Source organism: Falco punctatus, assembly GCF_963210335.1.
Source record: "Falco punctatus genome assembly, chromosome: 4".
NCBI lineage: Eukaryota > Metazoa > Chordata > Aves > Falconiformes > Falconidae > Falco > Falco punctatus.
Window position 1 is genome coordinate 22,756,294 of NC_137583.1, and position 13,346 is coordinate 22,769,639.

The 13,346-nt window shown below is 47.1% G+C and overlaps 1 protein-coding gene across 7 annotated transcripts in view; it reads left to right on the forward strand.

Annotated features, from left to right (window-relative positions):
- ITPR1 (inositol 1,4,5-trisphosphate receptor type 1) overlaps positions 1-13,346 on the forward strand; it is a 201,153-nt gene that overhangs the window by 182,426 nt on the left and 5,381 nt on the right. For all 7 annotated transcript variants that reach the window (XM_080384689.1, XM_080384690.1, XM_080384692.1 and 4 more), the window contains one exon: positions 1-13,346. This exon is cut by the window's right edge and continues 5,381 nt beyond it. In XM_080384689.1, coding sequence (XP_080240815.1) covers positions 1-87 — 87 coding nt within the window. In that variant the 3' untranslated portion in view covers positions 88-13,346.

Here is a 13,346-nt window from a genome sequence, read left to right on the forward strand (position 1 = left end):
ATGACAGAGCAGAGGAAGCAGAAACAGCGCATCGGTCTCCTAGGACACCCTCCGCCCATGAATGTGAACCCACAGCAACCGGCATAAGTCGGGGGGGTCACTTGCCCCTCTCGCAAGAGCACGAGTAATGCTAACCCAGAGCTCAGATCCGACCACTGAGGCTGCTTCTGTGTACGTTCAGTTCATTTTGTAAATAACCTGTTTTTATACTATATGTATATGACTGCTACTATATAAAGTTTTGGGCATACGTATTGTAATTAGAACCGTTGGCATGGGACGGAGGTTAAACTTCGTGCCAAAACTATCAAAATTGCCTTTTTCTTGGAAGGACTAAAGAGAGCACCTGAATTGCACTTGAAAAGAATATTTGACTATGTGACATGTATTTTGTATTTAAAAAAGAAATAGAATAGCTAGTATTTATGTTTTTATACAATTGTGCAATATGAATTATGCAATCACAATATATTTGTAACTCCTGAATGTCCTAAAGGGAGTGCACATCTTTGAATCTGGTGTGTTAGTACAATGTAATAAATGGTATAAAATTACAGGTGTAAATGAGGCTGCTGCAAAATTGTGTAACTGGTGATTTTTCATACCCTTGGACATTTTTGTACCATGTGTGTAAATATCTTGCAATGCCATATCTGTTGCCTCTTCCTCCCAGAGATAACACTGGGAATACATGAGCTGTTAGATTGGTATTGATTTAAACAAAACATTACTTTGAAGCTTCCAAACGAGGAAAGCAGGAGGTATTTTTCAAGTGACTTCTTCAAAGTACTGAGGCTAGAAGAGCTCAGATACCAGGTTTTTTAAATGCGAAGATTTCTTAAAGGGAACTTTTTATGCAAAATGAAGTTTGGGATGAGGACGCACTACTGATGAGTTGGTGCAGTCTCCTACGGGCATTTTGTGCCACAACACCTAAACCCTATCACGAGGCTGTCCAGGCTTTTGCATTCTCAGTGTGCAGGATCCTTTCCTTTTATTTTTTCATTAGAGACCTTTGTGCCTGCTAAAGCTTTAGCAAACAGGCATCGCACAGACTGAAATATAACCTATCCTGTTAGGCCTGTAGCTGAGCACTGACATGTGTAATGCTTCTGAGAGCGCCACTGGTTTGAGGTTGGTCTGTCCCACCCCTTCCTCTCTGTCTCCCCCTCCATTCACTCACTTTCTTTGGTTTCTGATTCTAGAGAGTATGGAAGGAAACCCGTTGGTTTGGGTTTTTTCCTCTCCAATCCGTTGCATAGTTTTATACATGGACCTCATTTTACAAAAGCTAACTTCTCTGCAATACTGTCTACAAAAAAAAAAAAAAAAAAAGAAAGGAAAAAAGCTACAGAGTTATGAAAATTTGTAAATGCATAAATATAGGTATTTAAATAAATGATGCAAAATACTCTACGGTCAGAGGCTGCTGGTGGTTTGTCTCCCCCTCCAAGGCGCTGCGTCGTTGTGTTTGCTGTGGTGCTTTCCCACGCACCCTGGAAAAGTGAGTGGCGGGGACCTTGCAGGTAAGGGTGCTGCTGTTCCCAGCTGCAGCAGGAGGGGCAGAGGTCGGTCTTTTAAAATCAGCGTGAGTCCTTCCTCAGGGCAGCGAGAGGCACTGCTGCCCCAGGAACCTCGCCTGTGATCCCTCCGGTTCTGGGTGCTTCAGGCTCTCACCACTGATATTTTAGGCTTGTCATCCTCAGCGTGGAGTGTGTGAGAGTTTTAAAAAAAAACCACTCCAGCTCCAAGTATTGTGTATGCAGAGCATTGCTGATTATGTGTATTTGATTAAGATGTAGCAGGAACTACCTGGTACAATTAATCATCTTTAATCTGCTCAGCGCACACACAACTGTCTGAGAAGGGTGCGTCTGCCTACCACAGGTCATCATGGAACGGCACAGCGAGTGCATCTGGGGGAGGGGGGAGAAGGGCAGCCTGCCCAGCAGTCTCGGAGCCAGGGATTTATTGGTGAGGTTGTCTCAATCACGCATAATTTCCATACGTATCCTGGCAAATCTCTCTTCCCCCCATGCAGCCGCTGGCTCCTAGCAAGGTGTGTGCAGAGAGAACAGGACGGATGCGACCACCATCAGGGTTGTGCAATGAAGGAGCAGGATTACATTTTCTCCTGAGCAGCAGAGACGTGTATCTGACTCACTCCTTCCCTTCGTGTCATCCAGGGATAAGCAGACACACACAAATTTGTCAGGCTTCCTGGAGCCGCTGCCAGTCAGGTGAGAGGGAGGAGGCTGCAGCAGGACATCCCTGCGAATGTGCAGCGGTGCTTCATTTTTACCTTAAAAAGGCAAAAATACCGGGCACTTCAGCAAAAGCACAAACCCCAGTCTGCGCAGTGATCCGTGTGAAAATCAGCTGTGTAAAATCTGGTGTTTTCACATGTGGTTGTCCTTTCCCAGGAGATGGGGGGAGATGCAAAAAGCAATGGGTTTTTTCCTCCCGCTGGTGCAGCTGCAGCAGTGACTCAAGCGCAGCCACCGCCCCGATGGCAGCAGCCAACTGCAGCGGGGCAGTTTGTCCGTGGCGGCGTGGAAGGTTTCATGCATAACCATGATATGTTTTTACTCTTTTTTTCTTGTGTTGTTTGGTTTTAAAGACTTTTTTTATTATTATTATTTTTCTTTCTGTCTTGGATCATTCTGGATGCACTGAACTCCTCTGCCCGCCGTGGCAGCGGAGGCGAGGAACGGAGAGAACCTGCTGCTGGGTGGCAGCGGTTCTGACCCCCCGGCTTGCGAGGGCAATGCCTGGGTGAGGGCTTTCCCGTGCTGGACCGAGGGCTGGCACCTCATGGCAACTTGTCATTGATGTCAAGGAAATGCTGTGTGAGGGGTCTGTTTAAATGCCACGTTTCAAGTATTCTTTTCCACAAAAGCTAAATATCTCTTGAAATCACAAAGAGCTCGGTTCACAATTTGTGGACTCTCAAGTGGAAAAAAATCTCCCAAACCTGACATCAGAATCTATAATTATGTCTTTAGCTTCTTAAAGCCAGGATGTGGGAGGCTGAGCATCGTTTCTGGAGATGCTGTAAGATAAGGTACATGGCTCTCACTGTCCACCTCTGCAAAGAGGTTTTGCAGTGGCATGTCTCAGGGACATCAGAAATGGGGAATCCTTCAGAAGCGTTGAGCTTGGCTTGCGCAGTTAATTGGGTAGACTAGCTACAATTATCGAGATAATTTCAAGAAACAAAACTAATGCTCTCAGACCGCAGCCAGAGGTGTGGATGGGGTGAAGGAGCGGACTTTCCTCGTGATGCGCAGCCCGCGTGTGGCGGTGGCCAGGAGGATCCAGCTCCTCCTGGCGCCAAGGACCTGGCGGTGGGGGGAGGGCAAGGGGGGCTGGTTAGGCGGGACCCCCTGGAGGATGATGAGGTGTGACAGCGGCCACCCCAGAAGGTGGGTGCTGCTGTGGGAGAAGGTGGCTCATTCCTGGGTGACAGGCAGGGTGTGAGTATGTACAGAAAGTGCCCTAGAGCCTTGCTGGAGGGTCTCTTGGTTTGCTCCCACCTTCAGAAAAAGTGGTATGGGCATGCCAAAGGGGGAAGGCAAGAAGGATTTCTAGATTTGGGAAAACATGACTTGTGAGGAACCAGGACTGTGTAGCCTGGAAATTGAGGATGGAGGAAAGGAAGAGGAAGGAAAATGTCACGTGTGTGCTGAGAGCGAAGTGTTTGCTGAGGATGTAAGGAGAAGGACCTGCTCAGCAGAGCCCAGGAGGTTCAGGTCATACACAGTAGGGAGCTTTTTGGCTCTAAAATCATTTCCCTGATGAGCAGTAAAATTAATGATTCAGTGACAGTGACAGATGGCAGTTAGTGTAAGGATCGTATTGAAACTGGGGAGTTTCCACCCGCCTTACATGCACCTGAGACTTCGTTTGGCATCAGATTTCTTTAAGCGGGATTGCTCCATGTTAAAGTTTGGGAAGACAATTATTGTGTCTTTTAAATAAGAACTTTCATTTGGAGGTGAAAGCGAAAGTGACCTTCCAAAGAGGAAGGAACAAAAAGAATCTACCAATTTTGCTAATAATGGAAAGTCCTGCAGGGGAAGGATCTCCGTGTATTCTTCAATTTGCATGAATGGCTGAGTCTGTGGATGAGAATTTTCTTCGCTAATGAAGCAGGTGACATGCTAATCAAGGCAATGCAAATAACTGCTCTGAAAGCACAGCCGTGGTGCTGCGGCTCCAAGACCGCCACAATAGCAAATTCAAGCCTCGTCCTTAATTTTGCAGCAAATTGGCAGAGGGCAGGACAAAGGAGCCGGGATTGCAGTCTCCGTGCTCACGGCGGGGACTCGCGATGGGGCGCGTGTGACAGATACCTCGTTACATAATGGGGTCTTGATTGATACCGTGTCGGGAAAGTCATAATATAGCTCCATATAACAATTCAACTTGTCTCCCAGAATGGGAAATGCTCCTACACACATGCTTAATAGGGTTTTTTAAATTGCCCATTGTATTTCTGAACAAGAGAAACTTATTTGGAGTACTTTCCCTTTTACGTTTCCAACATAAACATCTGAAGACATTGCCATGTGTGTTCTTCACCCTCCTGCAGACCCACTTGCCAGGCAGCTCTGCGATCGCCCAAAGGGGATTAAAGGGATGCTCGTGAAAAGCATCCAAAGTACGTACTGCATCACGTAGCTGCTGCAACACGGGACACGAAAGGGGCCGTAAGCCTACTGATGACTGATTTGGGTGGCTCTTTGTTTTCATTGGAGACTACCTGGCTTTGAGCTGGCGTGACCAGGTTCTCACACACCGTGATGGATTTTGGGGCCTGAACTGTGAATTTCCTGGCCCTGAACAGTGTAGAGTGTAACTTTACATTTAGCATGGTGCATTTGCTTTTACAAACAGGCAAGATCCACATTGCTAATCTTTGAACTTTGAACAAGATGTTGATATTTGGAGTAAAATCAGTACAAATACTCCACCTGTGAGAAACCGGCTTTTTAACTGAGGCATAAGGAATAATTTCTGGAGAGATGCTGTACTTCTGCGTCCAATTTTTTATTTACTACCTTTCAAACCTTATTTCAGACTAAACATGTTAATGAGATGAATGTCAAAACCACCCACAAGTAAACTGAGTTGTCCCATCCAGTAGGCTAATGTTGATTTGTTTTTAGTAACTAGCAAGGATGCTGGAAAACCCCTATAAAGATTTCATTTTTAACAAAAAGTACCAAAAACTCCACCAGTTTTGCATCACAAAGTAGTGGTTAAAGTAAAGATTTGAGTAAAGCAGCATGTCTGTGGTTTTTGTGGGTGGATGCATCTCGGAATGACTATCAATCTGTCAGAGGGGAGATCTGCATGTCATCTCTGCATATGACAAGCAAAATCTGCAGTGACAAATATCTTTCCAGTACTCGGCTGCATTGTGAGCCTCATACCACTCCTGCCATCCATAATAGTGAAGTCTTGTCAGCACGTAGTGTATGAACCCACCTTTCTTTTTTTTTTTAACTGAGACAAACTGAGGAAGGAAAGATAAATATGGAGCAGTACTCTATAAAGATGCCATCAAACACCACTGCCAATGTGCTTAGTCACATAGAAATTCAGCTCTGATACGCGCACGGGAGATGCCATGCCAAATACTTGTATTAGTCCAGCTAGCCCATTTCTGGCATGTGCTTATATATTTTGCGATGCTTCTCTGCTGCAGTTACATGCGTGAGTGGGATGGTTGGAAATGAAATTACATAAGGCTGGAGGGGGAAAAAAAGAGAAAAACTCTTGACCGAATGAAAGTAACTCTAGGGATGTCTGAATATGGATGCAACTGGAATTGCACGTAGAAAAATTTGCAGAAAGAAAACAGAAAATGCCAGTTGATTTAGACCTTAACTGCTGGTAGGAAAACGCACAAAACCTGCAGTGCTTTTGCTGAATGCGATGAGGCTGTAGGGACGGAGCGTGCTCCCTGGTCCCCCGGCTGCCCGAAGCCGTTCTGCAGCTCGGCTCCACTGGCAGCTGGAGCCTCATCTCCCCCCACCCAGGTCTCCATGGGAAAAATGGAAGTTGTTTGAGCCAGTGAAACATGGGAAAAAGTCTGAAATTTTGAAAATAATCATGAGATGGGAAAACCACCTTGTGCCTAGCCAAAGTCATGATCCCAGGATGCATTTATGGTCTGTGTGAAAACAAGTTGACAGCTGGATAAATTGCCTCGAGGCAGGTGCTTCCCCAGGAGCACCATGGAGCAGGAGCAGCCAGACCCATTTCAAGTCAGCCTTTCCCTCCAGAAGAGCCATCATCCTTCAGATCCATCTCCCAGCTTCCTCGCCCATTAGTCCTCCTCAGCTGACTGTTCTCACCCTGACACTCAGTTCGTTTTTGTCTTTTTTTGTCCCTGTCTCTCTGTTGTCTCATTTCAGGAATGACTGCAGCTCTCGCTTGCCCAGAGCCCTTCCACTGCCTGGAAATGGTACCCGGTCCTAAGGGAAAGGGCAGAAGCAAAGCCTGTTCCTGGGGCTTGCTGAGGCAATGGGTTTGTTTTCACTTTCCTTTTCTAGCGCTAAGTAAATACACGGAGCACCAAATCTGAAGGCAGCGAGGAGTGAAATTGCATATCTGTTCCATGTGTTTCAATATGACTCTTAAAATAGTGGAGATGCTATGTTATGATTTCCATTTTGTGTGTGTCCATAATACTGCTTTTACGCAACAGAGATGGAAACACAATCTGTTAAGTCTGTAAGAAACTTTTACTTACGAATGATGGGAGCAAACAACGTGTACAATTAAATTACAGAAAAAAAATTATATCCCCTCAATGTCAGCATACCTGAAAGTGGTTGAAAATTGCAGTTTGCCTATGTTTACACACCATGGGAGTTCTCACATCAATTTAATCACAGGATGATTCATTCATTCTTCATAAACCAAAGAACCATTAGTAGCACAACTGCCTGCGGGATCCAAATCACAGAACAACTCCCAGCGGTTCCCGTGTCCAGCCCCATAACTGGTGGGTAAACTGCCCCACATTTTCAAGAAGAACATCTCCCCGTGACAGTAAATGTGGTGTAGACCTTTGCAGTGTGTCCCAGTGACTAACTGCCTTTACTGGTAATGTACGTCTTGCCTTTAGTCTGAATTTTTGCAACCATTGAATCTTATTCAAGTACGAAAGGTCACCTCAATGGCTGGGAGATTTTTGCAGAGACCAGTCCGGATTGTACCCGCTTAGGTCTGGAGCTGGCAAGAGCATTCAGCTACCTAGACCTGAAATGCTTGGAAATCCAGGCTGACCCTGAAGAAACCCCCAAACCTATGGCTGCTCCGTGTCTGGAAGAAGACAGGACTAGAGCTACGGAAAACCTCAGACGGGCAGGGCTAGACAGGCGGGATGAGTCGTTGGCAGGGAAGTGCTGCTGATGGGCTCATCCTGAACGTGTTCCCAGACATCCCGCTCTGCTACGTCACGGAGCTTTTCTCACGAAGGTGTGCGCCTGTGGTTGGCAATGAGAGCTTGCTCTATTTTTTCCCCTAAAATTAGGAAGTGGGAGGAACAGAAGGAAATGGTGACCTCCAAAACCTGTTCGATGTAAATGTTGGGAAGAGCGATGGAAATGCAGGTTCCTGGCAGTGCCTTTGATGTCAGTGCCATCACGGCCGCTCCCAAGTTTCTTCATGGCTCCGAGAAGGTTTTCTGCACAGAGCCAGCAGCACTGGTGGTGGTGCAGAGGACACCTGGGATGGATGGCCCTGAAGGAGGGGGACCTAGCTTGCAGCACCCCAGACAGAACAGCCCGTTTTTAAGGGAATGCTCAACAACTAACGAGTAGTTGTCAACACTACCGGTGGGAAATCACCACTGGGGCTTTCTCCTGCGGTGCCCTGCCACTGAGGGGCAGAGGGCAGATGCTGCTGCACTGGGGCAGCTCTCCGCTTGGCCAGGGAGGTTTGGTGTGCTCCAGCCTGAAGGCTCAAACCCGGCGGGGACTGGATGAGCTCCAGGCACGAACTGAGAGCAAGTATTATGGGAAATGCTGACGTGCCTGGGGAGTCTGAGCAGGTGAGGACCAAGCTGAGTGGCGATTCATGTCAGACAGTTCATGCTGACTCAGACCACGCGCCCGTGTCCCCTAGAGCCTTCCCTGACAGTCACCAGCCAAAAAGGTGCTACTAAGTCTGCTTTCCTTGTCCAGATCCATAATAATCCCTCCAGCTCCTAAATGCCTGTTTATTGCCATCCTTGGGACAGCTGAGGTTTGACGTCTTGCATGTGTCCAAGCGCTCACCCCCTCACCTGTGTGATCTGAGCCAGTGCGCATTTTCAGAGCTGGGATGGGGTCAGACCCGTTTAAAACGTGGAGGTACCCAGTGGAGCAGGGAGTGGGGCCAGGCACTAGAAATGTTAATGGTTCAGGCCCAAACCTTGCTTCTGGCGATGCCTGCCTTCCCAATAACCATTTCCACAACCAGAGCAGGGAGGGTGCCACCGCCTCTTCTTAAAACTGTTCTGCTTTGCATCTGGTAGCTTTTATTGGACTGAAGGGAGTGACGATAGCACTCCAGGAAGCAGACCTGCATGCAGTTGCTGTTTTAGTGAATATTGAATAAAAATACCTCCCTGTTGCCTGGAGCAGGCATGGACAGAAGGGCTGCTGTGCCCCAGAGCAGTGTGCTGCCTGATGTCTCACCTGGGGAACAGGCGAGTGTCACAGGGTTCAAAGGAGTACACATACAAGGAGGAATGAAGGAGCTCCTGTCTCAAGGCTATCTTGCCAGTTAGAGCTTTTACCTGGAAAAACTAGATTAAAATCTTCCCTGGGCATGAAAGGGCATTGCTCCCAGTTCCCACTTTGGGAGTGCTGTGTGGCTCTTCCACGTGGCTGCCCAGCGTGTACTGCGGTTTGCTTCCCACCTCGCCCCTGGGCAGAGCTCCCAGTTCTGAACGCGGCGTGGGGAAAAGCAGCTCAGAGCACGTCACCTGCTGACCAGGGGCTACACCTCTCTGCCAGCTCCTGCCGGAGGCTCTCCTACCTCCCTGCCTCCCATACATAACCCCATTCTCTCCCCATTGCCTCTCTAGGAACCAAGACCCCAAACTCGGGGCTTGAGCTGGTGCCTACAAAGTAAGAACTGAAACACTTAGATTTTTGTTTTTTTCAGACCTTTTGTGAGTCTAGTCCCTAGCCTTTCTGTGGGTCTAGTACTCAGTCTGATAGGAGAGCAGGGGAAAGTCTTGCTCCCCACCCACATCCTCACCCTAATTCTGAGCAATCGAAACTCTGAAGCAAAAGGGAAGATTACGTGCTTGTAAAATACCTACAGTCCTACCCCTAACCTCTCTCTCAGCTTCTGTCTTTGGGAGAGCAGGGTTATCTCAGCCTATGCCAGAAGCAAATTCTATACACTGGAAGAATAATGAGGCAGAATGTTAAATTTTCCTGAACCAAAAAAACAGAGGTGGTGCATGAAGTTGTGCAAGAGCAAGCTGGGCAAACAGAATGAATCAGAGGGACCAGTGACAACATGGAGGAGGAAAGCCCTTCTGGCAGGCAGCCAGGATGAGGCAGAGCTCCTACTGCATGCATTCCTGCAGCATCCTGCCCACCCAGCCTGACAAACCCTTTCAGTCAATAATGAATAACAGTGTGAAGCTGGCGATCCACGTCCTTCATCTGGTGTTTCAGCCGTCTCATTTGGAGTGACTATTAAACGTGCTGTCTGAAAGTGAATTGCTGTTCAATTCAGAGTTACCACGTTTTGGCTTGCATGGCGTAGACCTGTGATTCAAGTCTATCACACACGAATAGGAAGTATGCATGATGAATAACCATATATTAACAGATGAGAAATGTAAGGTTGCCACCTCCAGAAAGGAAAAGCACCTGGTTTCAGTTCTAAATGCCCTGGAGTGCACAGCTCAGCTGCTAATCGGTGCTGACGGCAGGAGCAGGTATGGCCCCTTCACTGCTACCCCCGTGCATGAGCCGTCGCAGTCACCTTCTCTGGTTGCAGGTTAAATTCAGCTGCCTCTCCCTGCTGAGTCGGTTACGCCGTGCACAGCTGCTGACCTGGCTCTTAACCTTCATATATCATGTTTATGGTAACTATGGGATGACTGATGTCTGTAAATTATTGTACTTGCATTACATTCAATCGTTACTATACCTTTTTGGGGGACGAACTTAATTTTTAACTCGTGATTGAGACAGAACTGATATAAACCATTAACCCATTAATCCTGCCTAAATTAATATACTGCAGTCTTTTAACTGATAAGCGTGCATAAGCCTTCTGGGATGGGTTATGAAAGGAAAGGGCCTTTTCTGCTCTGCTCTTGCGATTAGCATGCCAGGCCTGGCTTTGCGGGGCTGCGAGGCTGTAACGTGCCGCTGGGCTGTCCCTCTGCAGCAGCGGTGACCGTAAAGGTTAAGCCTGCCACAGACTATTGTACCCAGCGGCACTGCTTGGCTGGTCTTTGCAGTCTAATTGCCACTGACCCCGTGACAGTGAGGTAATGTCTCTGACTCCTGGGTCAGATAAATACTGCTCATTTTATAACCACCAGACACGTTACTGAAAAACAGATAGGAAACAACCAAAAGTCCCATGATAGCTAGAATATAAACTCTACGACAGCTGCCATGACCATCCTTCACGCGAATGCTCAGGGCTTTTTCTCCTAACACCCACTTAGAGTCGCAACCCTTGCCCAGCCTCTGGCTGGGGATGCTTCTCCTCTAGCCTTCGCCTCAGGTGCCCTCACCAAAACTAGAAGGGAAACATAGGAAATGGCCAGGAAATTGTGTGACTGGAAGGGTGCGATCAGTAAGAAACAACATGGTTGAAGACTTGTGCTCAAACGGATTTCTGAGCCCCTGCCAACAGAACAACCAGGATGGGAATTTAAGCAAAGAGCTGTGCCAGGGACCGACAACCAGCCACCCTCACGTAAGTCCAAGGGAGCTGGCAAAGCATCTCTGAACACTGCCGGTTCGGTGCTGGCCTTAACAAGCTGCGGGGTGTAGTCCTGCTGGCGTGGCCACGCTTTCAGCCCAAAGTCCTCGTTCCCACCTCCCTCCCTCTGCCCTGTTTTAGCTCCGTAATGACCAGAGCCTTTGAAGATAAATGCCCGAGCGACGCCAGAATGATGATGAGGACTTTGCACCCCTCCTGAGGGCAGGCACAGCACCAGTGGGACGCAGGCGAGGATGAGCATGGGTGCAAGACGGAGCCGCACAGGACAGTGATGCCCTCACACCAAATCCACCCCCCTACCACTGAACTCCTCTGCTAAGCCAGCCTCTGCCTCCCCTTTTGGAAAGAGGCCACACCGCTCCCAGAGAGCCAGGCAGGGGGAATTGCACGGAAAGCTAGAAGTTGTTTTTCTGGACTAGCAAAACAGCCTTTCTCGCCACTGCCTCCGGAGCCGCAAACAGCCGCCAGCACCGTTCTGCAGCCTCGGCACTGGGAAAACCAGGGTTAAGATGATGGAAAGACACAGAATCTATGCATGGTTTTACAGTCTGAAACCAGAACCTCTGCAGAAAAAACCCAAATATTTACAGAAATTAACCCAGAATGGCATAAATAACCATACCCTTTTCATTGATACATTCTTATTTTATATAAAATAAACCCAGAGCTGCTAGCTGGTTTTGCTGCTATTCAGATCTTTGCCCATCTGCTCTGCTGTACCTTTGATCTAAAAAAGTTGGGGAGTTTTTATTAAGCCCTTGAAAGACACTGAGATGAAAAATATTTTTCCTGTTCCTTACCTGATATTTATAATAATTTTGGCTTTTTAAGTCTTTAATTTAAATTGTTAATCTTAAAGTGTTTATCTTACCTTGATAGGCTGTCCCCTAACTGTACACTGTGACATCCCACACAAAATTCAAATGCTGCAGGATGATTTTTTTCTTTCCCTCGTGTTAGTTTTCAGGTCACATTTTAAATTAACTTTTTTTCCCCACTCTGGCCATGACTCAGCAGTGTCAATTTGCATTGGTCTGGCACTTTGCATACAAGCTGCGCAGAAGCTATTTAAATACGAAATGCTCAGGTATCTTGTAGACCTTTGACCTTCCCCTCCATTCCTGTATTACCAACTTCTTTTCCACACTTGTTTTGGTGGGAAGGGAGATTCCTGGCTTGGGATCTTACAGGTTTTGGCCATGTTTCTCCACATAACCATTGCTTCTCTGTACCAGCACTGCTGGTATTTAGATTTGCTGTGTCTTGCACTATCGCAAAAGTTTCCTGCTCCATGCGAAGATGCACAACTGATCCGCTTTTTGTGGAGTTAGTAGACTTTAATAGTTTGTCTTCTTGAGGTGCCAACAGCTCTAGAGAAGGACTTTCATATTCTTGTACATCAAGGCTGTTTGCTCTGGTTGTCTAGCACTGTTCACCATTAGTCACTGCGGGCTGGGAAGGTGCCAGGGTACCCACAGAGGGGCTGGTGCCGAACTTCAGGGTGAGTTTGAGCACAGCTGTGCCAGTTCTGCCTGCCTTCCTTGCAGGTAAGCCACTACTGCAGGAGCTGCCAATTCTAGTCCCAGAAAATACACGTGCTATAAAAAGTGGCTATCGAATAGAAGAACCTGTACAATTAAACCAAAATGCATTTGGAAGTGGCTGGTACTTGCAGTGAACATTTGCTCAAACACTTTAAAAGAAAGCCTTAAAATAAATAGCTTCACGTAGCACTGAACTTGCTTTTTCACATTAGGTATCTACCTTGCAAAACCTCTGCAAAAGTAGCTTTCTTAAGCATCACTTTTAAATGCTACAGTAGTAGGGAAAAGAATCAAAATAAACTTAGCTCCACCAGCTTTATTTACTTCTGCATTCATTTATTAATGAGGCAGGGAGTTAGGTATAGCCCAATCCAATGCTGTGCAGCAAATCCAGAGACTGCCCCCTGCCCCCCCTCCAAAAAAAAAAAAAAAAAAAAAAAGGTCCTAACGCATGGAGGGGCCACCTGGGATGCAAGGAGGAGGTCCCAGCCCAGAACCCTCAGAGCTCTTCATGTATCCATCTGGCACTGGACGGTTGCCTGCCCTGGCAAACCCAAGCTTTAACCCACTGATGGTTACTTTGCAAGGGAAAGGCAGTGGCAATCTCTTCAAAACCCCTGATGTCCCAGTCATGAAAATACAGCAGAAATTTTTTTCCCTCTTGATTTGGCACAACCTGTACGTTTGACTTAAAAAATGACTGTGCCGGGTTTTTTGGTTTTTTGGGTTTTTTTTCCACTTGGTTCTTGTTAACGATCATTGCCTTTTCCCTTATTACTGGAACAAACATGAACATATTTGAATGACATTACATACTGT